The sequence below is a fragment of the Athene noctua genome, chromosome 12, assembly GCF_965140245.1.
Source record: "Athene noctua chromosome 12, bAthNoc1.hap1.1, whole genome shotgun sequence".
Lineage (NCBI taxonomy): Eukaryota > Metazoa > Chordata > Aves > Strigiformes > Strigidae > Athene > Athene noctua.
The window spans coordinates 7,170,748-7,195,636 of NC_134048.1; the positions used below are offsets into that span (position 1 = coordinate 7,170,748).

The 24,889-nt window shown below is 35.7% G+C and overlaps 1 protein-coding gene across 4 annotated transcripts in view; it reads left to right on the top strand.

Annotated features, from left to right (window-relative positions):
* Positions 1-24,889, top strand: part of SLIT3 (slit guidance ligand 3) — a 530,994-nt gene that overhangs the window by 50,053 nt on the left and 456,052 nt on the right. For all 4 annotated transcript variants that reach the window (XM_074915702.1, XM_074915699.1, XM_074915700.1 and 1 more), the window contains one exon: positions 6,837-6,908. In XM_074915702.1, coding sequence (XP_074771803.1) covers positions 6,837-6,908 — 72 coding nt within the window. The remainder of the gene's footprint in view (positions 1-6,836; positions 6,909-24,889) is intronic.

Below are 24,889 nucleotides of genomic sequence, written 5' to 3' on the forward strand. Positions count from 1 at the left end.
TTTTCTTGTTTGTCTTCCATTCCTTCTAGCAACTAATAATACACAATCAGTTGTTATGTAATTTAACTGCATGTTGTGTGGGAAAATTAATTCCATTTGTTTTTTGAAGCCACCATCAACAACATTTGATGCTTCAAAGTTTTTTCTTGTATGACAAAAGATGAGAACAACTGTTTCTTACCACCTTCCGTTGCTTCACTGTACAGACCTTTTAGCATTTTCTTCCTCAGCTGTTGTCCTTGTGGGGAGTCTGCCTACTAAATTGTTCACATATGGAAGCTGCTCTGTAGATCCTTGCCATCTTTCTCCAAACCTTATGGAATCCTTTTTGAGGTGGAAATTCCGAGAGTTTTCAGTCTTCAACATGCGAATACACTATAGATATACCCAGAGCAATAATCATGTTATCATTACTCTTATAATGTGACGCTTGCTTTACGAATGGCTACAGAGCAGTGAGTTGATGTTTCATAGGTCTACTTCCTGAGAAGTGATTTTCAGGTTAGAGACTGCTGTTGTATGCATGAACTTAGAAGTATCTTTCCTTGCATATCTGTTACTTTTTACCTGCAATGTGTGTCATATTGCCATTCGGGCACTGAAGACCCTTAGTTCTTTCTGGACTTTGTAATCAGCCTTCATATTGCCAACAAATTGTGTTATCTCCTACACCACCACCTTTTTGGGTCACTTATGAGTACCCTCATAGAACTCCTTTTTTATTTCTGATGCTGACCTTCCTACTCTTTCCAGTTCCAACCACAGTTGATACTTGTATTACAGTCTTCGGCAGATCTAAATATTAGCTGAGTAAAAAATTCAGATCACTCCGGAGAAGTAGAGTTAAGAGGTTAGAAAACAGAGGAAGGGTTAAAAATAGTTGATTTGGTGTGCCTGAGTCCAATTTGCAGCCCAGCTCCTGTAAAAATCTTGAGTGAATTTAGCTGCTATATACAGTCTCTACCAATGCTGTGGAAGACTCTGGCTGTCCTTGAGGAAAACCACACAAATTTCTTGGCTTTTAATGCTTTAAAATGTTTTTATTTATTTTCTGATTTCTTGGTGTGTGGTTGTTTGTTTGTTTTGTTTTTTTTTTCCCCCCTATTTTTAAGTAGTTTAGTACTGTTTCAGAAAAGTAGCCCTTTTAACCAGGCTGTTAACAGCTGGTGAATCTTTTTCAGTGCATAGCTCACCAGTTTTTTAAAGGTCTATTTAGTTATCTTCTAAATAAGGTAAGGTATCATTGTATTTGCTTTTTTCATGGCTTATTTTATTTTACATTTGCCTTGAAAATAATGTCATGTAATATCCAGACTAATAGATAACAATTAACCTGAGGTATATATCTATCAAAATATTGCTGACATGTCTTGCTGTCTGCAGTGTTGAAGGAAGAAATTACTAATTATTTTCTTAAAAACTCATGGTCACATCTAGTAAGCATGAAGTCGTATTACATAAATGTATCACAACTGTTGTGGTGGGCAGAGATATTATGCCTGTACAGGATGTTACGAACGTTATTAGATTTAATGTTAAACATTGTATGGAAGTAAGTGCTCCTGCAGTACCCCAGTACTTCATACTGTGAAGTTTTAACTGTATCCCTGTTGTAAGGTGATTAGAGGAGTTGAACCACTTATATGTCTGGTTCTATATGAGGGATTTTAAGAGGATGAAACCACGTTGTATCCAAACATAGTTAAACTCTAGATAAACTTAGACCCTGGATGGACTTGTTGAGTTGACAAAGCAATCTTAGTTGCTAGAAGTGTGCCACTGAGTTATTAATATAATAATCTCAGAAGAAACTGTAGTTTACTTCCGTAGTGAATTCCTGTGTACAGAAATACAGGTTTTTAACCTCTACCATTTACAGCTCCCTAAACATCTTCTAACAGAAGCATAGGTGAATCTACAGTTGGGCCTAGCCAGGGGACATTGTGCTATTGTGGTGGTCTTACGTGGATGCTTTGGGGGTGATGTATGGACTCCTGGAAGCCCACTGCTTACATGTTGAGAGCTATTGTGGGGAGTTGGTGGTTGGTCAGCTTTTATGGGTCACTTATGGGGACTTGAGGAGCAGACTAACAGAATGTGCAAAGTTCTATTTCCCAAGCGTAGTGGTTAAAGTAATCTGGAAAATGGAGTTGTGTATGGAGATTGTTGACTGTACAGTTAGCCTGTGCCTGTTAGACTTAAGAGGTTTGACTCAATGCAGGTATTGCCAGAGCTGATATGACGCCTGGAGATCATCTCTGCAGCGTTCTTCAGCTTCCAGGAGATTTTATTAGTCTGGACTCCATGCTGTGCACATCCAGAGTTGCTTCTGATCCAGCACTGGAGCTAATCTGTGGCATTAGATGATTATGCATCATTCTGCCCAGTGCTCTGAATTCCTGGAATAGTTTGCAGGTCTTATTAGCTGTAAAACATCCAGTGCAAAATGATTCAGAGACTGAACAGCTGCATTCTCATACAGCGCTCCCAGGTCAAATAACCTGGACCAGATCTTGTCTGGCTCTGCGCTCCAGATTCCTTCCTTCCTCTGGGTGAACCTCGGTGGTGGTATGGTGATGGTTGGTGCTATGTGTCTGCACGCATGTGCATGCACATGTGCTGGTTGCATGGTGGATGTGTTTCTAACATGAGAGGACAGATCAAAGTTTTTAGCTGTAGCATGCTATGAGTCCCAGGTGGCTTTCTCAGTTTGTACAGTGCAAAGGATTTGGTGTGACAATTAAAATTTGACTTGATTTTGCTCATGGGGAAATGTAAATATTTTCTTTAATTCTAGTTTACAGTTGAGATTAACAAAACTGACGTGTCATTCCATCATGATGTAGCTAATTGCAGTTGCAAAAATGGCTTGGCTTTTAAATTCAATTTGCAGATATCATGCCTTGATGTTATTTCTATTTTAAGTTACTAATTTAAAAACAGGAATATCTGTATTTGTTAATACAGTGCAGTCACAAGAACAGTGTCCACAAAATCATTTTATAAGATTTTGACTCATTCTATTTGTGAACTTTTGGCAGACCATTTTTATTTTATTGTAATAATATATGACTACACCTTTTCCAAGGTATTTGTTATAAAACCAGAAGTACAGTTGTAACTAGAATTAAACACGTGACAGGATTAAGAGTTAGGCAGTAACATGATGGTGAAAGGCCGCTCATAGGTAAGAGGCTTAGGCAAGCATAGGGAGTTTCTAAATCACTCTTTGGGTCTTTCCGTGTGTGAAGGGGCTGCTGCACAACAGATTCCTGAACATGTGCTCAGCCTGTGCTTTGAAGTTCCCCTTGGGAACAGCTACATCAGAGCTTGCCCTGCCCTGTGCTGGCATTCCTAATGTTTGCTTCACCTTGCACTTGAAGTTTCCTTATTTGTCTTAGAGCTTACTGATAGATGAGGATAAACTGAAGTTCTTGTCAAATGGGGTGTTAGGAACTATTCCACTACATGTCATTCGTGCTTGGCACTTTTCTGTCAAACTGGAGGAAATGGCACTTATAAATGGCCATTCAGAACATTTGCTTTTTTCATTAAATAATTTTTAAACACTTCTGTGTCTCTTTTATAGGACTTAAAAACATCCTGTCTTGTACTTTGATACATCTGTATTGAGAACTTTCTTAATGGACTTTCTCTAAAGCCCAGGAAGAGAAATAAGAAGTGTAATTGGGATTTTTTTCCTAGGCTATTGGTGGCTTTCTGGCACATAATAAATATAAGCATGTTAAATGTATCCTACATCAAGTATGTCTAAATTTATATGAGGTGATCTAGTGTTATATTTAGGTGAGTATTGCAGTAGAAGTTACTTAAAAACAGTAGGTGATGATCAAGAGAAACAAAACTCTGTTCATTCCCAGAGTTCTCCTGAGAATCAGCTATGGATAAAATTACTTTTGGCAGAAATTCCAACTTGAAGTAAATAAGGGATGTTTGGAGAGTCTTACACCTTGAACCAAGACATCAATAGCCATGGACTCCTCAGATGTTTGTTGTTGCCTTAGATTTCTGATTGACACAGAAGTACTGTGTTCTTACAGTATTTTGAGGACAGTATCCTGTGCAGTACAGTGTGGGAGCACTAACCTGTACTGATGGGTTATTTTGAAACTCGAACTTACCTGAGTTAAGGCAAAGGAAGAATGTAATTAAGTTATTCATCTTGATAGATGGATTTGACTTGCTATAAACTCACTATAAAAAGACCAACACATTATTTATAACAATATAATGTTAAAAATATTAAGTAAGTTTAGACCAATATGAAATCTTCAGTGCAAGTGAACAGCAGGTCAAATTTGTGAGTTTTTCAAAAGCATCCTTGCGGGGACTTTACTTCATATGATGTTTGAAAGAAAATTAGTACTGAGGTAATCTGAAGATGAAATCTTAAAATGCATAGGACAATTTAAAAGCGACTGAGAACTTGGTCCGTTATCCATCTCATGTAAGGCAGTGTTGGCCTATACAAATAATAGGAAATCCATTAAAATATTTGATCTTTAGGATTAATTTGATAATAGAGAATAAATTTTGATGTTGGCTTCCCGCCATCCCTCCCCCCAGTAAGTGGTTTGTGTCTCTGCAAATTGTAAATGTTTGACTTCTCAAACATTGACTTGCAAAACTTCTAACCTTGAAAATACAATTTTTCTATTACTACTTACATTTTCTTATCTGCTTGTTGATGTGGAACCTCCTATTCTAGAAAATTATTAAGATTTTGCTTAGTTTCTGTGGCTTAAAAATATTAAGCATAAACTCAGCATTTGTAAAATCCTTGCAAGTAGAGATAAGAATATATTCTTAAACATATTCCTTAGACGGTGCTTTGAGAAGTCAGATGACTTTGGATTGACAGTGGATAATTGTATGTACATTGTGGGAGCTGAAATGATGATGAGACACCGTAATAAACATTAGACAACTGTGTGGACTAGATGCATTTAATTGGCAGTCTTTTTTTATTCTGATTGATAAATAAGTTCAACATGTTTAGTGTTTCACAGGAACTGGTGGTAGTCTTGATGAATGAGGATGGAACCAAGAAGTATTAAGCCCTGTATTATCCTAAGGAATTTTTTTCATTTTATTTCATCCTTCTAAGTAGATCAGCTGTTCTAGAATATCAACATGCTTAACTGAAAACATGAATTTGGTGAGGATTAAGTAGCATATTACTGTCAACCTTAAATTAAACAGACTATGATTAAGTTTAATTGGGTATAAAAGTGTGAAATTTCACATGGGTAAGGGAATCCAGTTTAAAATCTTCCTATGTACTTTCCCAAATGCAAACTAGTGCTTGGTATATCTCATGTATTTATTTAGTGTTTCATTTACTGCTCTGTTCATTTATCTCAGAAATGTAATTGGGTAGTTGGTAAAAGCACTGTGAAATAACCAGGTTTTGTTTCTGCTTCAGTTAGCATGTGGCATGCGTAATGCATAACGTTTAGGCTCTGTAAGCAAGCCTGCAAAAGCAGCCTTTGATCTGTTCTAGGTGTCAGAAAGAGAAGTTAATATTCCCCTTTTCTCCATCATTCCTTTATCTTGCAAGACATGCTCATATGGATGCCATATGAAAACTGCCATATGAAAAATCCACAACGTTAGTTTGATCTCCGAGGAAAGCCTTTCAATTCAAAAAAATTCTTCAGTTTGGATAGTGAAATTACTCGGTGTGCAAGAAGACTGGAAACCAGATCCTGGGTGCTAAGTATCAGTAGGTTTCTGAAAGTTCCAGGTGTCATCTTAGATCAGAATTTTAGCAAAAGTAGATATTTTAACAAAGGTAACTTTTAAGGTGGATTGGAAACAAAGGAGGCATATATACAGGCTTATATATGAACATATATGAGATGTCAGCTTCCCGTTTAGAACAGTGGAGTTGTATGTAATTAATTTACATCAACTTCATTGTGTAAATAACGTTCATTAGGAGAGTGAGAGCAAGCAACTGCTTTTATTGTCAGTTAGACAATAAAAAAAGGGATTGTAGGGTAAGATTGTTTCTTAGAAGTAAAACTGCTGTTAGAATTTGCAGGGCTGTCACACATTTTACAAAGGAGAGGAGGTTTAGGCTTTTTATAGCTACTAGGCTAGAGTACCTTCTAACAGTCGATTTCTTACAAATTGTGGTCCTCGGTGTAAAACTTCACAGGGAGTGAGTAAAGTGGACTAATGTATGAACATTGAGCTGTTCTCTAAAATGTTTCTGGAAGAATCTGTTAAGATTCTATTTCAAATCACCATATAGTTTTCAGGTTACTTGTATGTTCATATGTTCTACAACACTGCTCATATTTTCAAAGTGAGGTTTTAAGGAAATTCTTTATATATATATATATATCTATCTTGTGTGTATACTGTAAAAATAATAGCTAATCTGGAAATAATCTTAGTTGGTCAAGTTACTTAATTTTATTGTGCCTAGATTTTTAGAAGGAGAGAGAAAATCCAGATACCACCCACTAACTGTTCCTCAGAACGTGCGATCTGGCATGATTTACTGTTAGTAGGCATCCAGAGGAAAATGAAAAAAATATATTTGTGTACTCATCCATATTAAAACATTCAAACTTGGTGGTGACTGTCACTTGACTTCCTACCTCAAGAATGTAGGCAGGTGGCTTACAGATGGCATGATCTCCTTGGCTCGTGTGTGAATAACATACACAATCCATTGTATGCTGAGCTCATAGCATGAGGTTTAATACAACGGGACTCTTGTGTGTTTATGCATAACAGAATAAGCTTCTTAAATTGGAAGATAATCTAATTTTTTTTTTTTTATTCTAATTGTAACTGTTTAGGCGTCTGAACAAGAATAAGTTGCAAGTTCTTCCAGAGCTGCTTTTTCAGAGCACACAGAAGTTAACTAGATTGTAAGTATAATCCGATTTATGTTTCTATTGTCTGTTCTTTATTATGCAGATTTGCATGGTTGTATTTTGACTGAAGTGAGAGGTTTAATTTTTGTATATTAGAACTGCTGTAACTGTTCTTAAGAGATGTGTTATGTTTTCATGTGTGTAGTTGTAATTCAGTAAAGCGAAAATATTAGAGGGAAGAGAAGCCACAAAATTTTCTTTCCCTCATATATGCACCATGATGACTTCGAGGTGAATTGTTTGCAACTCCCTATGTAGAGTTATAGAAACCATGAAATGTGGCAACTTCTGATATCCAGTATAGTCTAGATACCAGCAAAGAGAGATTGCATACTCTTATTTAAAAATTAGCATGTTGACATAATTCAGATAGTTATAACTTTTTTAGTTTTGAAAATGATCTTTTGAACTAACTGCATTGCCAGGTAGACCAGCAAAGTTATGGCTCCTGCCTTGTCAGTCAGGAAGATGAGCAAATACGGAGAAGTATAGAATTTTTCATCTCCTTCAAATATAAGAACTATGTTAGATGATGTTTAGGTGGCATCAAGACCAGTTTGAACAGCAAGAGAAGACTAACATGAGCTTGTCATTATTTTCTGTGGTGGTGGTGGGAGGGATCGTGATGTTAGCACAATGACTGGATGATTTATAAAATATATATTTTTAAAAAACTGAATAGAAATAAAATGGATGAGCAGGCGCCTGCACAGTTACTATCAAGAAAAGAATCATCTGCCTTTTAAAGGAGTAGCCAAAAACCATTTGAAATTGCTTTCTAGATCATGCAAAAGTTAAACTCATGATCCAGACTGTCCTTTTGAAAGATGTGCTATATTGTAAAACTGTCTTTTTAACGTTTGAGTTTGTTTATGGAAGACCAGATAGTAAGACTTATGATTTGACTAGTGAAATTGTAAAGTTACTGCAGTATGGTTGAAAAGCTGCTACACCCATGTGGAGCTTTTATAATTGTTTTAATATCTCTGTATGCAACCAAACAAACCATTTAGACAGTGCAGTAAATTTTTCTTCCTGTGGAAATTTAAAGCATGTGGTGATGGTGAATATTAATTTGGAATCAGTTGATTATTTAAAAAAGTAGAGTCTTTGCTGATGTTTTAGAAGCAGACAAGTTGGACAGTGAGTGATACTGATACAGGTTTGGCAAATTTATGTAATAAATGTGGTTTTGTCCAAACTTGCTCATAAAAACCTGTAAAAGTGAATTACATTGTTCTGGAGATTAAATATGTAAAAAAATAATTATAAACTATAGCTGTCTTTTAGTCTTAAAATCTATTGAAATATCTTTGTTGGACTTGTTTTTGCAAGCTTTGTTGTAGCTTTTCAATGCATTAAAAATATTTGCTCAATGGATTTGCTAGGGCTGAGTAATTTCCTTGTATTTCCTAATGTTCTTTGCATGCTTTTGAAATGTTGTGTCTTGAAACTTCTCTGGAGTATAAAGCATGAGCTGGTACTTACTTGCAGATACCCTCATCTGGTCTCCAGAAGATACCAGTTGTATTTATTTTGTAGAAGAGTCACTTCATGTAGGTTGGTTGTCTAAGGAAATGGTGATGCTTTCAAGATAAATTTTTTTACGGAGTTTACATGTATCCACTAATGCAAATTCCAGTTTAACGTGTTGAAACAGCTCTGTGAGTGCTTTCATTGTATGTGGCTATCATAGGCTGAAAGGAACTTTCGGGTAATTTGTGGTTTTGAGGGAAGGTTGTGTGTGTTGATAACTTGTGTGCATCTGACTTAAGGAACCTTGCGCAGAGAAACTAAGTGGAAATAATTGAGTCTTTTCAATACCAGAGTGTGTATTTTCTAGTAGATCATGTAATCATGATACATTATAGTCCTTAACACAAGGGTAATAATTCTGCTTTTAGAATATAAAGATTGTAAGAAAATTACATAAAATAGAGTGATTAATATGAACGCTGTATGCTGTAATGCCTCCCAACGGATGCTGTTGAAACATTTGTCTTTATTCACTGACATTCGTTCAGAGTCTTGCTTACTGTTTAATAGTGCTTTAGATAGATCACTTTAGCACTGTTTGTCAGTTGAAACTTGCTTTTTCTTTTGAAGATATAAGTGTTATATAAATATAGTGTATATTTTAGGTAAATAAATCTTAGCTAAGTGAACTGTTATGGTTCCAAACAGTTTGGTTGTATGTTTTTCAGTGATGGGATATGAATGAGAAATTTGCTACCTACTAGAATTTGTAAAAATACACACACATATACATATGGGGTGGGGTTTTTTTATACTTTGAGGAAAAACAGAAGTTAGTTTTTCTATTGGTAGTAGTAGATTTCAGAGTTGTTCTTTCTCACTTCTGTTGTGACTTGTCTTAAATCCAGCAGTGCCAGTCTACTTTGTTCACAACTGGCTGTCTGGGTAAAACGCTTCAGTGAAGAGGCATGATGCTTGCATTCCTCTCCTGCAGCTGCTCTGACCTAGCCTTTTGAGAATAAAGCATGGCTGAGAAAGTGATGAAAGGGAATAAAATAAGTGAAGCAGAAATTGATAAAAGAAGGACTGTTACGTGGGTGATGTAGATTCTGTTAAATTTATGAAGAGTGAATTAAAATGAGCATTTAAAAATGTAGATAATACTGATCTTAATTTTAATTTTCCATAGTACAGCTATATTATTTCTGCTGCCATATTTTCAAACTGTTGATTCTGGGCTATGAAGCTATTAGTCAATTATTTTATTTTTTTTTTTTTTAGTAGTTATAATCCTGTTAAACTAGAAAGTCTAAAATAGAATATTTTAATTGTGTGACTTGCTACAGCTCAAATAATGCAAAATTGTAAGACCTAAATATTGCCATGCAGTATGTTCAAAATGTAAAATTTGATTTTATTAATTGAAAACTAAGAGCTCAGTCTTGTCCACATAGCAAATACAGATGAAATCACCAGAGATTCTTGTAGGTGCTCTCTTTACATAGTGAGCCATAACAGACTACAACTTTGTTAATGAAGGTTCAAAGTAATTTTTTTAAAAAAATATAAAACTAAACACAAAGGTGACATTTGAAGTTTGATAACTTGATAATAGTGTGAAAATTGGGCATATTTATTAACATTAGTAGAATTTGATCGAGATGGAGTGACTGATCTGCTTAAACATGCAGGAATTTTGTGTGCTGGAGGGTTTCAGGAAGACCTGTTAATGTTTCAGTAATAGTTAAAGGTTGCAAAACAAATGTGAAGACTTTTCTCAGTGTTCTGTCAGCTGGGCTGAAACCCGCACTGTGAGTTTAGTGGAGGAAAAAAAAATTTTATGTAGTTCAGTATCGGCAGAATCTGTTCAGGTTTGTTGCTGCTGGAAATTAAGATGTAGAACATTGTTTCCTGTCAGTGTTGTACTTGAAAACCTAGAGAACAAACCTGTTTGGCGATGTTGGGTTCTTCTCTTATTTCAGATGCACTCCGTTTGCATATTTTGGGACAGCGATGCTCTTGTCCCTGGAGATTTCCTTGTTTGTCATCATAGCATACACACTTCAGGGCACTGCGCATTTTCACTGAAAATGCAGTCTTTCTGATAAAATCAAATAAAATTTGATTTAGACTGCTACTCAGATTCTAAATACTTATGCAGTTAATCACTGAAACTGCCTTTTTTCTCTTAGCCTCACCCAAAATGCCACACTAGAGGATATCCTTGCATCTTTTACAGTCCTGCTTTTAGACTTCGTTGTCACATCTGGTTGATATTAGAAGCAGGTGTATATATATATATATATATATATGGGAATAAACCTTAGATGGAATGTGAAACGTCCCACAAAATTAGTTTCTTATAAGATTTTTGAACCTTTTCTTCTAGAAAAAGCGTCTTTGAGACTCATGGCTTTTGTTTGCTTTAGTTTAGGTAAGAGGTTTAAGTTGGATGGTGAAAGAACCCTTGATGGCAATTGCATTCTCTAGTGGAAATGTTTGCTGTTGTTCCACTGCCTTGATTTCCTAGGTTTCAAAGCTTCTTAAATGTTTTATTTGGGATAAATAATTAAGTGTCTAATAATTCAAACTTAAGGCACTTTTAATGAGAAAAGTGTATCAAGAAAAAGGCACTTTTAATAAATCAAGGACTGGAAACAAGAAATATATTTTTGCATAGTTTTAGATATTAATTACTAATATGTAGCCATGAAGAAAAGGTAATATTAATCTTAATACAAGTGATTAAATGCACAGAAAAAGTATAGTAAACCAAAACATGTAATATAACAGCTATAAAAACAGGTTTTAGTTCCAAGGTAAGTATTTCCTCATATACAAAGCAACTTGTGAAATTTATTGGCAAAGTTTGTAAACACAGGTTTGTGCGTGCTGGAATCATGAGTTTCCTTTGTGTGCACAGCTGGTATATAAAATGATCATAGCGCATCTGCTTTTCACAAAGGACCAAGTATGCTAGTGGCCTATGAGAAACTTAAAATATCTTTTAAACAAAAGGGGGAAACAGCCCCCCTGCCCTCCAACATGTAAGAATGTATTTGTTTCAGTGTTGAAACTTCCATACATAAAGCCAGCTGCTAAGTACTCAAGGTAAAGTTCCCTTTTGTGGATGAAAAAAAACAACTTAGAAGTGCTCTAAACTATAGTTTTGCAATGAGAATTAAGACCTCCACCAAATTTATAGCCATGAAACATTAGTTGGGTCTATTCACTTTTAATGAACTTAGTTGTCACTTGACAAAACAAACCAGGCTCTGGAAACTTAAAGACGCTGAAATCCAATACCAGAAGTATCCCTTAGACTCTAAAATTAAGTGGTTTTTTTTTTTTAGGGTAGTATCAGAATCTAGAAGTCAGACTACAGCTGAACATTGTAGTGTGAGAGCAGAGCCCTGGGATCCTGAACTCAGCTGGAACCAGTTCATGGCTGTGCATGCATAACACCTTTTGAAATCTCAGGGGTTGTAAACTTTGCAGTTATGCATGTTCCAATATTTTATTGTTTTCATCTAGAATTATTTCCAAAGGAGATTAAAGTAGAAAGATCAACAGAAAGGAGATGTTGTAGACAAATTATTTGTTTTAATGGAATGAGACAGCCTCTTCATATCAGAAATAGCCATTGTATAATGTGTTGCTTGTTGTTAACACAGTATAAGTGTTTGTAGCACAGTGAAATTTGTCAATAAAATTGGACTAGCGGGACTGCTTTATTTCTTGTATAGTGGAATATTTTGAAAAGTGATTATGATGGATGGATGGTAACAGCAGGTAAGTACTTGTAGCATGCAGTACCAGTTATGTGAGTAGTCTTAAAAAGGCACAATACTCGTTTCTAACAGAATTGTGACATGGTTGAGGTTGGAAGGCACTGCTGGAAGTTGTCTTACCCAACCAACTCCCTGCGCAAGCAGGGTCAGCTCGAGCAGGCCGGTGCTGATGTCCTAATGGCTTTCAAATATAAGAATAGTGGTTCCCCAGCCTCCCTGTACAACCTGCACCAGTCTCGGTCACCTTCACAGGACAAAAGTTCTTTTTTTATGTTCAGGCAGAAACAGGAAGATGTTTTGTTGCATACATGTACAATATGTCATGCCAAAAAACTTGTATAGTTAAGAAAACGGAATTTTAGGCAGAGAAAAACATTTTCCAGTAAATACATTATGAACAAAGCTGAGGTGCTGTTACTTGATTTCTTTAGAGTGAGATCATGCAGCTTCAGTCACAAAAAGATTTTTATATTAAGTCTTATAGTTTCCTATTGATGTATGTATCTCTTAATTGTAAATTAATGTTTCCCAGGGTAACGTTAGTGGCAGTCACGGAGAGTCACTGTCTATTAGTAATTATGTTTTGCTTTTTAAAGCACTACTCAAGACATTAATTAGGTAGTACTTAACTGAAACAGATTGGAAAGGGAAACGTATCACTTCACTGTTCAAAGACAGAATAAGAAAGAATGAAATGGTGAAAAGGTGCTATGTAGCTAACTTCTAAAATGATACAGGGAGTCTTGTGCTCAACCCTCTACATCACGCTGTTCCTTTAGGTTCTCAGGAATTGTCTGGCATCTGCCTTCATATAGAACTGCTGCTTTGGGAAGGATGAAGGAGAATAATATGTGGAATTCTGTTAATATGCATTGATCCACTGTCATTTGTTATTAAATTTAAATTGTCTTTTATCTGTTTTACTTTTAATATGTTTTCTTCCTGAAAAACATGTACCTTCTATTTTGTTGATAATTTACTTAAAACACCGATATGGATCTCATCTGCTTTTTATAACCACAGCTATGCATTGTATTAGATCATCTTAAGTTTTCTAGTTTAGTATGCAGTAAATGCATGTTAGTGGCTAATAAGTTATGTATATAACAGTCAAATGAATATAAGTATGATACTTGTAGGAGCACCAGTAAAAATTGAGTATTTGTTTGACCTTCATTGTTAATTTTTAAAGGTGTAGATTAGAAGCAAGAAAGTGCACACATGCAAACACAAACAAACCACACCAAATGTTTCTGAAGACTTTTCAGGCAAAGTTTTATAAGTTTTAGTGGCTTTAATACCTCAATTCCTCAATTTTTCTTCTCAAGCTAGGTGTTAAAACTGCATTAAAACTGCCTGGAAATAATGGTTTATCGTGTAATTTTATGCTGTGAAGGTGCTGCTAAGTGTGTATTATTGTGTCAACGTGCATACTTCAAACCAATTTTAATGATAGATTTATTAGACGCTAAAAATCTATAAAATCTGTTTGTTTGTAATATCTGCTTTTAGTTTTATCCTTACACATTACTATTTGCCATCCCTTTTGTTGATTTGTCTGCTTCCTTCTGATGTTAGAGTTTGTGCAGTGTGTATGTTTGATTTTGTGCAAGTAGTTTGATTAGATAATTCCTAGTAGGAGTAGCTGAAACTACCTAGTTACTGTTTCACTTACGAAGCTGACCCTTGGTAAACTTAAATATAAAGATGTACTTAACTTCTAGATTCACTGTGCAGTATTATGTCACTCTCTTGCACACGGTGCCTGCAGTCAGAAGTTGGCGTGGGTAAGTCAGTGTCTCCTGGTCTGAATTTGACAAGTGTAGTGTGTATTAGATTTTTCCAACGTCTGCTTTCCTTTGAGTGCATTTATAGCAAAGATGTTTATTGTAGCTAGGAGGTTATTTCACATGTGTATGATTTGCCACGAATTTGCTGCTGAAAGCCTTACTAGAACTGTCACTTGTAAACCCTCCTTTCCAGCCTGGTCCTCAGCAAGCTCCAAGTATCAAATCATGACTCTTGATCAAATTCAGAGTTTTTTATCTCATTGATGTCATCAGAAGCTGCGTTTAGAAAAGCAACCAGTTCATAAAGTTTCTTAGTGTCCCCTTTATTTGTCTGTTTGTTCTCTTTCTAGAAAGACAGATTGCTGGTGTGGAGCTCTATTATCATTTCACATTAAAGCAGGATCCTGACAATTCAATTGTTACATGAGTTTGACTTAATGGTGTTGCCATGACAAAACAGCACAGGATTGTAACAGTGTGTTTTTGTGGTTTTATCCACATCCAATAATTGTAGTTTTACTGTGTATAGATCACAGCAGGTCTTTTTAGAAGACAGTAAATAATTACAGTAAGTGTTTGCTGGTCTCTAGGGTGCTTTTCTGGCTTGAGAAAGATGTGCATTAGGTCAGAGGCTTGTGCTGGAGATAGCTGGGTGACATTTACACCATTTATCAAGCTGAAGTCACTTTATATCTTCTTTTTGGCTCTGGTTGTAAATAATGTATGTAGCATTTTTTAAAAATACAAATTCACAAGTTTTCTTTGGAGAGTCTAAGGATTTTTTGCTGTCTAAATTAGTGCAGAAGATCAATTTTAAAAAATATGAATAAAACATTTTTTTTATTGTTGTGAGAGTAGAAAACAAATGAAGACATGTCAAAAAGACAGAAGGCTCCCTCCTCAATGCTACTTTTTCCCCTGTGTGAAGTTGGTTATTTAAAATTACACTGTGCAGATGTCTTGTTTCCCCTCTTAGGGGAAGCAGGCATGATTGGAGAAGAAAGGGCACTCTTTGTGAAAATTATTTCTGGGTTTTAGTGGCATCTTTCTTTTAAGAAGACATCTATTGCCAACTTCTGTGATCAGGTCATCTTATTACTAAGCTATTTTAGTTAGCTTGTGGCAAAGGATTATATATTTCCAGAAGAAATACCACACATGCAGATTAAGTGTACGTCTGCTTTGGAAGTAAGTTGTTTTACTCTGTTAGCTGAGTAACCACTGCCTTCAATTTTCACTATTTTTTTCTTGTGCTATTAGAAAGGTGACGTGGTCTTTCGGTTCGTGTTCAGCTCTGGAAGTCGGGAAGCTCCCAATTTGTGAGATCAATTTGCCACTAAGTTATTTGGTAGCCTTAACCATGTTGTTGGGTGTCAGTTTCCTAAATGTAGGGTTTTTTAAAAGCACTTTCAAACATATTCTAGTTTCAAATCACGTGTCTTAGAGATAACATATTAGAAGTTGTTATTATGCTGTTATAGCCTGCTCAACACAATCCTGAACTGGAAAATGTTTATTTTATTAACACCGATAGCAACCATGTAAACTTACTAAGTCCAGCCCAGGACTTTACATCAACAGGACTGTTGTACATAGTTTCTGATGGTTCTTAAAATTCTTCTTATTCTTAGTATCAAAAAAAGCATATTGATAAAATTCAGTATGTAGTAACTTCATCCATTTAGACATTAATTCTCATCAGAGGTCATTCTTTTCTCCGTAACCCAGGATATTTAAGAACATCCTGGAGATATTTAGCAAAATCAGGCTTTTCTGAACTGCCAGACTGTTTTGCTGCTTTCAGTGAGCTACAGCAAAGACAATTTGATCAGGACTCCATGGTTAGTCATCACCTAGATAGTTGGAGACATGGTTTCTGAGGGTGGTCGTGTATGCTCTGCCAATTCTGAATTGCATCCTTTTTCAGGCTTCACCTTCTTTGTTTAGAGTGACAAGTTAAAACTGGGGGGAAAAATAGTGACTCAACTTCTTGTTATGATGGCTTTCACATGAGTAAGAGCTATTACAGAGTTCTCAAATTACAGTAATTGTGGGTGGGCATTATTGGCTTCCCGTTTTCCTACATTAGTCTCCAGAACTTTGGTCATTTGCTTCTGTTAGCACCAGTCCATGATGTTGTAGCTCCCTACAGTGTTGTATTCTGGTTCTTTTGGCTTGATTTGTGGTGGTGGTGAGGCTGGGGAGGCATTGTTACTGGTGGCCTATGTGGATATGTCTGTTGAAGTCGTGACTGCTTTTGTTGAACTCTGAAGATTGCGTAGCTGTGTAGACTGCAGTCAGAGAATAGCTAGCTTATATCTGCAAGTAGATTATAGGTATGCTGACCTGATGGTTTATAGGTAGTTTCTTTTCTGGAAACTGAATAACCCCGTTAATCTGACTGTGTGCTCTGTGTTTCTCAGTCAGATTTACTGCATCTGCTTTGTTAACATGGCTTTTTGGCCTCGCTGCTAGATCTGCTCTGCAAATGTCGGCACATCATGGTGTACTTGCACATAATTTAGTACTAAATCCATATTGCTTTTCTTGTTGAAAAACTTCCTTTTAATTGGTTAATAAATATGTGAATCTTTTTTGCCCTTTCCCCATTGGCTGTATGTTGAAAGGAGCTAAAAAGTGTTTTGCTGAATGCTCAGTTTAGTAAATGGTCCAGAGCTGCTAGAGTGCTGTTAGAATAAGCAGTGGCAAATTCACTTATAAATTTGCATTACTGCAACAAGGAGACAATACAGAATAAGTATAACTTTTTTTTTTTGGGGGGGGGGGGGGGAAGCGGGGGTGAAAAGGAGATTAGAGTAGGAATGTTTAGCATTGTTTTCACATTTGAGGTTGTTTCCTTACACAAGGTGAATGTAGGAACAGATTGAACTGGTGACCTGAAGCACAGACATCTTATCTTTACAACAGGAAAATTAAAATAATGATAATGTAAGTATTTCCATTGCTTTCCATAATAGGCTGTCATCTGGAGGTTAACGATTAGTTTACGTTTGTTGTTTTGTAAAAGTCCTTTCAAATACTTTGGAAATAAGTTGCAAATAATGGTGTGTGAGTGGCTAATGGAAGTAAGGGATATGATCATTGTTCTGGAGTTCTGTTTCATAGCAGCAGAACTCAGCTTCACCTGCAGAGATTTATTGTGTTTCAGAGTGCCCCCTGAATTAAGGTTTTTGTGGGTAAAATGATGCAAGACCAAATTGTTTTAATTCTCATTTGGTTTTCTTCTTGAGGTCTGCAATGTGTACAATGGGAAGTTTAAGTTAGGCTTTCTGGAACTTTTCAGTGTGTTTCACAGGGGTAATAGGGCATGCCTGTTTGAAGTTTTTCAGACACTTAAAGGTCACCAAAATGAATACAGCTATTACTTCTAAATGCACTACGTTTGCTTTTGAAATACAGTCATAAATGATCCAGGGTTTCATTATGATTCAAATCTCCTTTGGTTGAGAGAAGCCATGGGATTGTAGCCTGAGGCATACGTGTGCCTATCAAAAGGGTCAATGTGGAGCTGAACCAGGAGGTAGTTGATGCACAATCTGAGGCAGTTACATGCAGTCTTGTAGAACTTAAGAGAGTAGAAACTATTTATGAAACAACATAACTTGTGCAAGTCATTAAATGCTATGGCGCTACAAGAATAGATTGGCAAGGGTGGTTTTGTTATCTTACTTCTCTAAGACAAGGATGTCTAAGACAAGGTATGCCTTTGAGCTGCTTTTATTTCTTAACTCACTGTAACATACTGAAAGCAAAGGCTTATAGCACCTTGTGTTATAAAAAGTCTGTGAGCTGATTTTTAATGTTTCCATTACATAATATTTGGAGCTCAGTAAGATTATTCAAATCTACAGTAATCACTACTGTTGAAGTTTGAGATTTTCTAAATGAAAATGCAAATACTATTGAGAAAATTGAACAAAGCGTATTTGGAATTAAGTACTTATGCTTTGCTCTGTTAAGCTCCCGGATGGGCTGTTACTAGAGATATGTCTAGGAAAGATTTTCTTCAGGAAACAGCTGATACGAATTTACTTCATTCCTATTGATATATGAAGGAATTTTTAGTTTAATGTTATGAGTAGTTTATGTGCAAAGTACAATGTCAATGCTTAGTGAACTGGAAAAATGTTGAAAAATAAGGCATTCAATATGAAAGCAAATATTATGTCTATACTGTTAGATTCTTTTGTTGAGAGAATAATCTTGAATCCTACCACACAATAATGTGAATAGAGCTTCCAATTGCATTAGTTCTGATAATCATCACTAAGTCAGTCCTGCCTCAACATCTTTTTCTGTACCACTGGAAGTGAAGAAGGTCGCTGAGTGCACTAGGATGTTACTAATCTCTGAGCCCTAAGCTGTTTTTTTTTACCAGTAGTGTATGCATATAGTAACTGTATCTTTGAAACTATTAGAATGGCATTTTTGCCTTTTTTCTTCAGTCACTTGTACTCATACCATCCTATTCCACTTTTTCCCAATAATTGTTTGATTAACCCCATGCCTTACATTCCCTTATCGAGAGTGGAGCTGATGGGATATTGTGCTAAGTTTTTGTTAGCACTTGAGCTTTTCCTCTAGAAGTGGCAGCTGTTCCAATGTCTGTTCTTGGTTTTATCTGATCTGGGTACTTGTTGGTCAGTAGGAGGTACTTAACTTAAACAACTTCCCTTCCTTTACTCTAGAGGCCTCATATTTTTACTTACGTGTCTGCCAATGACTACACTTGAATACCAATCCCAGGATTCTGCCTTGCAGTAAGACTGGCTACAACGTAAATCTAGCAATGACATTTTACTGGGTTTATTGAGAGGACATAGTGTCACATCTGTGCCTGAGCAAGAGTGTTGTCCCAGAAGGCAATACTCACCTAAAGGAATTATTATCTATTGAAGCTCCATCGTTCTTTTTTTGGTATTCGTTATGTGACTAGTAAATGCATGTGTGTGGTACAGCGTTTCCATTTCTACTAGTCCTTTCTATAATGAGAACACAATTAGACTAACACTGCTCAGATAGACTGTTTAGTTTTGACTTTCAAGGCAACAGTTGTCAAGTATTTTGATAAGGTGTAATTTATATGCATTGGTAATTACAAGCTCCAGAGGGACCATAGCAATAATGGTATTTTTTTTCCTGACATGACAGGAAACAAATTTCCCATAGGCCTGGGGAATGCAGCATGTCACTTGCCCCAGTTGGTGGTGAACTTCAAAAGAAAACAGAGTTTCTTTTTACTGGCCTCGGGTTTTCAGTATTTTATCTTCAAAACTGGTATTTCACTTGCTTGAAGGGAATTATTTTTCTTCATTGCTTGTTACTCTTTTTCCCAAATGGCATAGCTAGTTTTTAGAAACTCTTGCAGCTGCAGCTTATTCCAGCTCCTATTTAATAAGGTAAACCAATTTCATTGTGTTTAAATAAGTGCATGAACAAAGAACCAATCACTAGATTGTCTGGCCTGTGGGTACCAATGGTTTATAACAGGCCTTGTGTCTGATGTCAAACTTTGTGAAAATATGAGCTAGATTGTTTTAAACTTTGTAGTTAAAGTTTGTAAATTGTGTATGTAAATAAATAAAATTTATGGAAAGTGTAAATGATATGCCTTTAAAAGTTGAGACTTACTTGTTACTAGTCTGGTTTTTTATATCTCTTAATCAACTTCGTAGAGTCCTTCCATTCAAATTAATGACATGAAAAGGGGAAAAGGATTTCTCTCTTCCTGTAAGACACACTGAGTGTACCAAGATGTATGGAAAAGTGAGCACTTATGACTCTAGCATGACTCTATAGCTTTGTCCTGAAAATGAGAAAAGTTCAGTTAGTAGAGAATTTCTATAGCTTTATTTTTTGTGTGTGTGTCAGGTTGGAAGGAAGAATGCCAAAGGTGGTGTTTAGGCTTTCAGCCTCACGTCGCCCTTACATAAGGTAACCTGAAAGGATAACACAATTAGAAATTGTAGGGAAGCAATTTTTATTTGTGAAAATTTCAGATGTACATGCTAAAAGAAGCTCTTTCAGTTACCAGTGAGTATTCAAATGCTAGAAGAATGCTAAGGGTGCTAGAGGTATTGGTGACTACATTGAAAATTTCTGCTGAGTTAAATAGCTGGTGGCAATACTTATGTATAACTTTAAACTGTGCTTTTTGAATTATGCAACGGTTAGATACTCGACTGATTTTTTTTATTTTTTATCTTTTTAAACTTTTCATGGAACACAGCTGACTTAATTTGTGCATGTTGTGGGGATTAGTTATGGAAATAGAGGTGGTGGCTTGTCTTGAATGAGCAGTCACTGTGTTGTTTAGGGTTTTTTCCTCACTATTGTGCCTAATTTTTAAGGATTTCATATTTAATGTTACATTGGTAAGCTCATTTGTTTGTTTCTTCTGTAGAAAAGGATTTTTCTGGTTTTCTTGCTGTCACTTAAGAAAGAATGGAGCATATTAATCTCATCTAACTTTGAAGCTGGCTGTGCTTTGAGTGGGGAATTTGGACCATATGACCTCCAGAAGTCCCCTACAACCTGAAATATTCTGTGGTTAAATATATTATTTATAGTATTTAATGCTAGGGTTTGGAAGCTTTTAGCCGGTCTAAGGTTTGGCAATTACTATGGATGGGATACTAGACTGTGTTTTTTGATTTTTCTTCCCCCCCCCTCTGAATTAAAGATTAAATGTAGTAGACAGGATTTTTGTGGGTGCTGGAAGATACTGTGCCTAAGAGGTGCAAGATTGCGCTCATCACCAGGATCTTGGGGGAGTGTGAGATGAGGGTTCTCAACTCCCACAAAATTTGAAAGTCAACAGGAGCCAGAATTGATGAACTGCTGCTAAAGAAAGCAATTTTTAGCTATCTCCTACCCTAAATTGCACTGTTCAGATCTGCTTGTAATGTTGCCTTTGGTATCCTTTTCAGCGATAGGATGTGCCTTGGTGTTCAGTATTTTTACATTTTTTATCTTGTAACATCTCATTGTGGGAGAAAGTTATTTGCTCTATTACTTTCCTGAATGTGACATGATTCTGCTGTGCTTAAAACCCCTTTGTAAAACCAGAATGATTTACACAGTAGGCTGTGTTAGGATTATTATGTAACATATGCACATGGGTGCTTCCCAGTTTCTCCTAGAAAATTTTTAAAAAAAGAGAAAAGGGAGTTGATTATAGAGGGCTCATATCATGCCCTCAGTTTTCCTTTCTGAGAGCCTTTTCAAAGTGGACTTGGCATGGAGGCTTGAAGTGTTCCTATGGGGGCAGACATTTCCAGGGTTTTTTTTATGGAAGACCCATGTTTTCCTGCCTTGTAGAGGAGGAAAAGTCATGAGATCCCCAGAAGGATGTGTTTGGGATTGGTGCTGCTCATACAATTTGTAGCCTCTCTTGTGGGTCTTGCAGTAAAGATGGCAGCTGCAAGTTGGCTACCAGCCCGTTTCAGTTCCTGGCCACAGTCTGAGTGCTCATGGCTGTATCAGTAACATGAGTATGCAGTTTTTTTTAAGAACACACATCACTGATTCTGCAAAGATTTTCAGTTCTGCTCTGTGCCATTTTTGTGTATGTATCTAATGGTAAAATTTGAAAGAAGGGGAAAATTGGTCTCACCCTCACAATATCGAAGAACATAGCTTTTGAATGTAAGTGATATTAACATAGTTTCAGGTTGCAGCTACAGAAATAGGATTGTTCTCTTTCTGATCTTAATCTGATGATCTTAATTTTCAAATTTATTTCCAAACAGCCTCTTGGGTAATGTTACTACAATGTCAGCAGTCTATCTAAGTTACATAAAAATCCCAACTATTTTAAAAGGATGGTTAAAAGGAGATGTTATCTTAAAATCCCCTGTATTATGCTGAATTTCAGACATGTTTTAAGCTACTAGAAAATCATGCCTATGTCACAAGTGGCACTGGTAAGTGAATTAAAAGATGAGAAGATTCAAATAGGCCCAAACTATATATAAAATGAGATGGTGAAATGGCTGAACTGGGATGACCCTGTGGAGACAAATACTGTTGAGTCTGTAATCTTTAATATCATTTGTGCTTATTTAGAAATATAAAGCATATTCCTTGATGTTTTGGAGATAAAGACATTATTTCCACTGTGCATATTTTGAAACCTGTGGTGAAGCTACAGCTAAGGAAAATATAACACTGTTTCTTGCATTGATTATCAGTTCATCTGATACTGAAGGGAATGACTTCTTGGTAGTGCTTCCAGAAAGACTCAACTTCAAGTTAGTTACTCAACTTAATTCAGTTACTGAATTACAGACTTTTACTTAAATATGTAAATCAAAAGATTTTTTTTTTCTCAAGAATTTTTTTGGGAAAAAAAGTACTACTTAGAGAGTTTATGTGAGAGTCATGTGTATATAAAAATCATAAAAAATATTCCAAAACTTTGAACATTTGTGTCATATGGATTTAATAATTAGTTTACAGTTCTGTCAGCTGAAGAAATGAGTTATGCTGCTTAGACTGGTACATCAGTGACAGGTAGTACGTGAATTAATTGTTAACTGTCTGAATCAGACGAGTACTTGGATTTTAGGAAGGTTCATTTTTGAAGAAAAAATTAAATATCTGAAATGGTTTTCTGTTTAAAATTTTTTTTGGTAATAAAAAACAAAGTCAATTTGTGAATTGAATAAAATCATATTATTTAATGTCTCCTCCTTTTACATATTCATGGACTGAAGTTAGGCTTCACCTCACAGCCCTGTAGCTTTCCTCCCCACAAACAGAAATGGATAATTGTCAGGATGGTTGAAAGCTGTGTTGCTTTGCTTTTCTTTAGGGCATATATGTGAACTGCCTTCTTTGGTTTGTTGTGGTGGTTTTCTTTAAACAAAAAACCAAACAAAAATAGAGGTTTAAATTGGTCTACTGTACTTAAAAAATTTTTGCTTACTTTTTATGTTTTCCTGTAACAGAAGTCAATGTCCCTATTTTAGACCTGGGTTAGATCTTAGACAAGTTGTTTTATTGTCAGTATATGAATGACTAGCTATTGAAAATAAAGTGTTGATATTTCAGAAACCAGTCAATGTTAATTTTATCTTAAATAATTCCAGATAGAATAATTATCTTTATTTCTTAAATAGTTCTTTACTTGGTTGCTTGGAAGGAGTGGCAAATAATTGTGTCCTTATTTTACCAAGTAACTTTTCATGATTCTATGCATCTCAGTTTTTAGCATGTACCTATGATACCTTACTGAAAATAGTACATTTAAGTATTACTTAGTATTTCGTAGGGTGATACATATAATGTAAGAGAAAATGTAGAAATGGCATTTGAATTGCAATGCTATTATTTATTTTGAATTACCCCTAGTGCACTCCAGTATTTGAATAAAAGGATGGATAAGTGTATTTTTTGTTCATTGTCAACTATTATCGCTTTATTGAAAAATACATTTAGAGACTTCTTAAGGGATTTTGGGCTCTCTTTGGCAGGACTTTATGCAGGTATGAAAAAACGGTTAGCTTTTATTTTGCTTGTGCCTGAATATTAGAGGACAAAAGGAACCATCTGTGTATTGAAAACAGTAGCCAGAATCAGGGTCTGACAGCCTGGAAGAGGCAATCACAGGAGGATCTCGCGGCAGTGATTTACTTCTAGTATTGCAGTTCTGGTGTCTTCAAACTAAATAATAGCCAGAAGGAGCCAGGTCAAGGACCTGCTGGATTTCTGAGTAGGAGGCACTGTGTAGTGCAAATTTGCATTATTACTGATCTGGGATAGCATCTGCTGATTTACTGCAGCTCCTCGCTTGTGGGTCATGCTGTAAACGAATACAAAAGCATGCCTTACTTAACTTCTTGAAATAAAAAATAGCAAAAAAATGTATCATTATAAAACTTTGAAAGACATGTAGTCCTTTTGAAGCTTTTCCTAACAAACTGTTAAAAACCCACAAACAAAAACCCAAACCTCAGAAAATTTGAAAAGAAAAAAAAGTTTTTACACATCTTGGAGTCCATGTTCTAAATATACCTAGTTACAAAGAGCCAGAAGAGCAGCTGGGGCTTAAATGCTACCATTGTGCAGAGGTACATTTATATTTGCATATTTGATTGCATATTGTTGCACTGAATTTGATTTAGGTGTCTGCACAGTCCATCTACTGTAAATCCACATGTTGTTCTGCTTGGCATTTCTAACTGTGTTAGTTAACTTGGGAAAACAAAAATCTTTCATGGAAAAACTATTTATTTAGAGACTACCAGTTGAATGCTTGGACTGATTTTTTTTTTTTTTTTTTTAATGTCATGTAGGTAAATATTAATTATCAGGTAATAAGGCAAGGAATTACAAGATAAGGGTGAAGAATTTTGGAATGTGGTGAGCAAGACTCAATGTCCTGATTGGAATTTTCAGTTGTTGAAGTAAGGGCATTATTTAAATGGCTTGTGTTCTCAAGAGTTGGATGACATTTTTAATTGAGTAACTTGTGCAGATTAGTTTACTGTTCGATGGTATTGGTGTAATGAGTTTGGGGTTTGAGTTTTTTTTAGGTAGCCAATGATGTTTTTGTGATGGTTATTTCACATATGCTTATATTTTACTGACCCTCTTAGTAGTTCCTTTTTCCATCACTGATGTTGAATGCTGTGCTGATGCTGTGTTGCTGTTGGAAACCATTTCTTAGTATGAACAATCAGACTGGTTTTTAAGAAAATGTAATGCTTAGTGAAAGCGGTGTGTAGTGCAAACACATTATAAATATGCACACATATGTAGATTTCATTAATGTGTTACAATAATGCTACCGTTTGCCTTGGGACTGTTACATTATTGGGATATTACATAAACTGCTAACTCTTGAGATACTTGGGTGTTTTCAAATGAAAGCTTTCATAGGCTTAAAAATTGC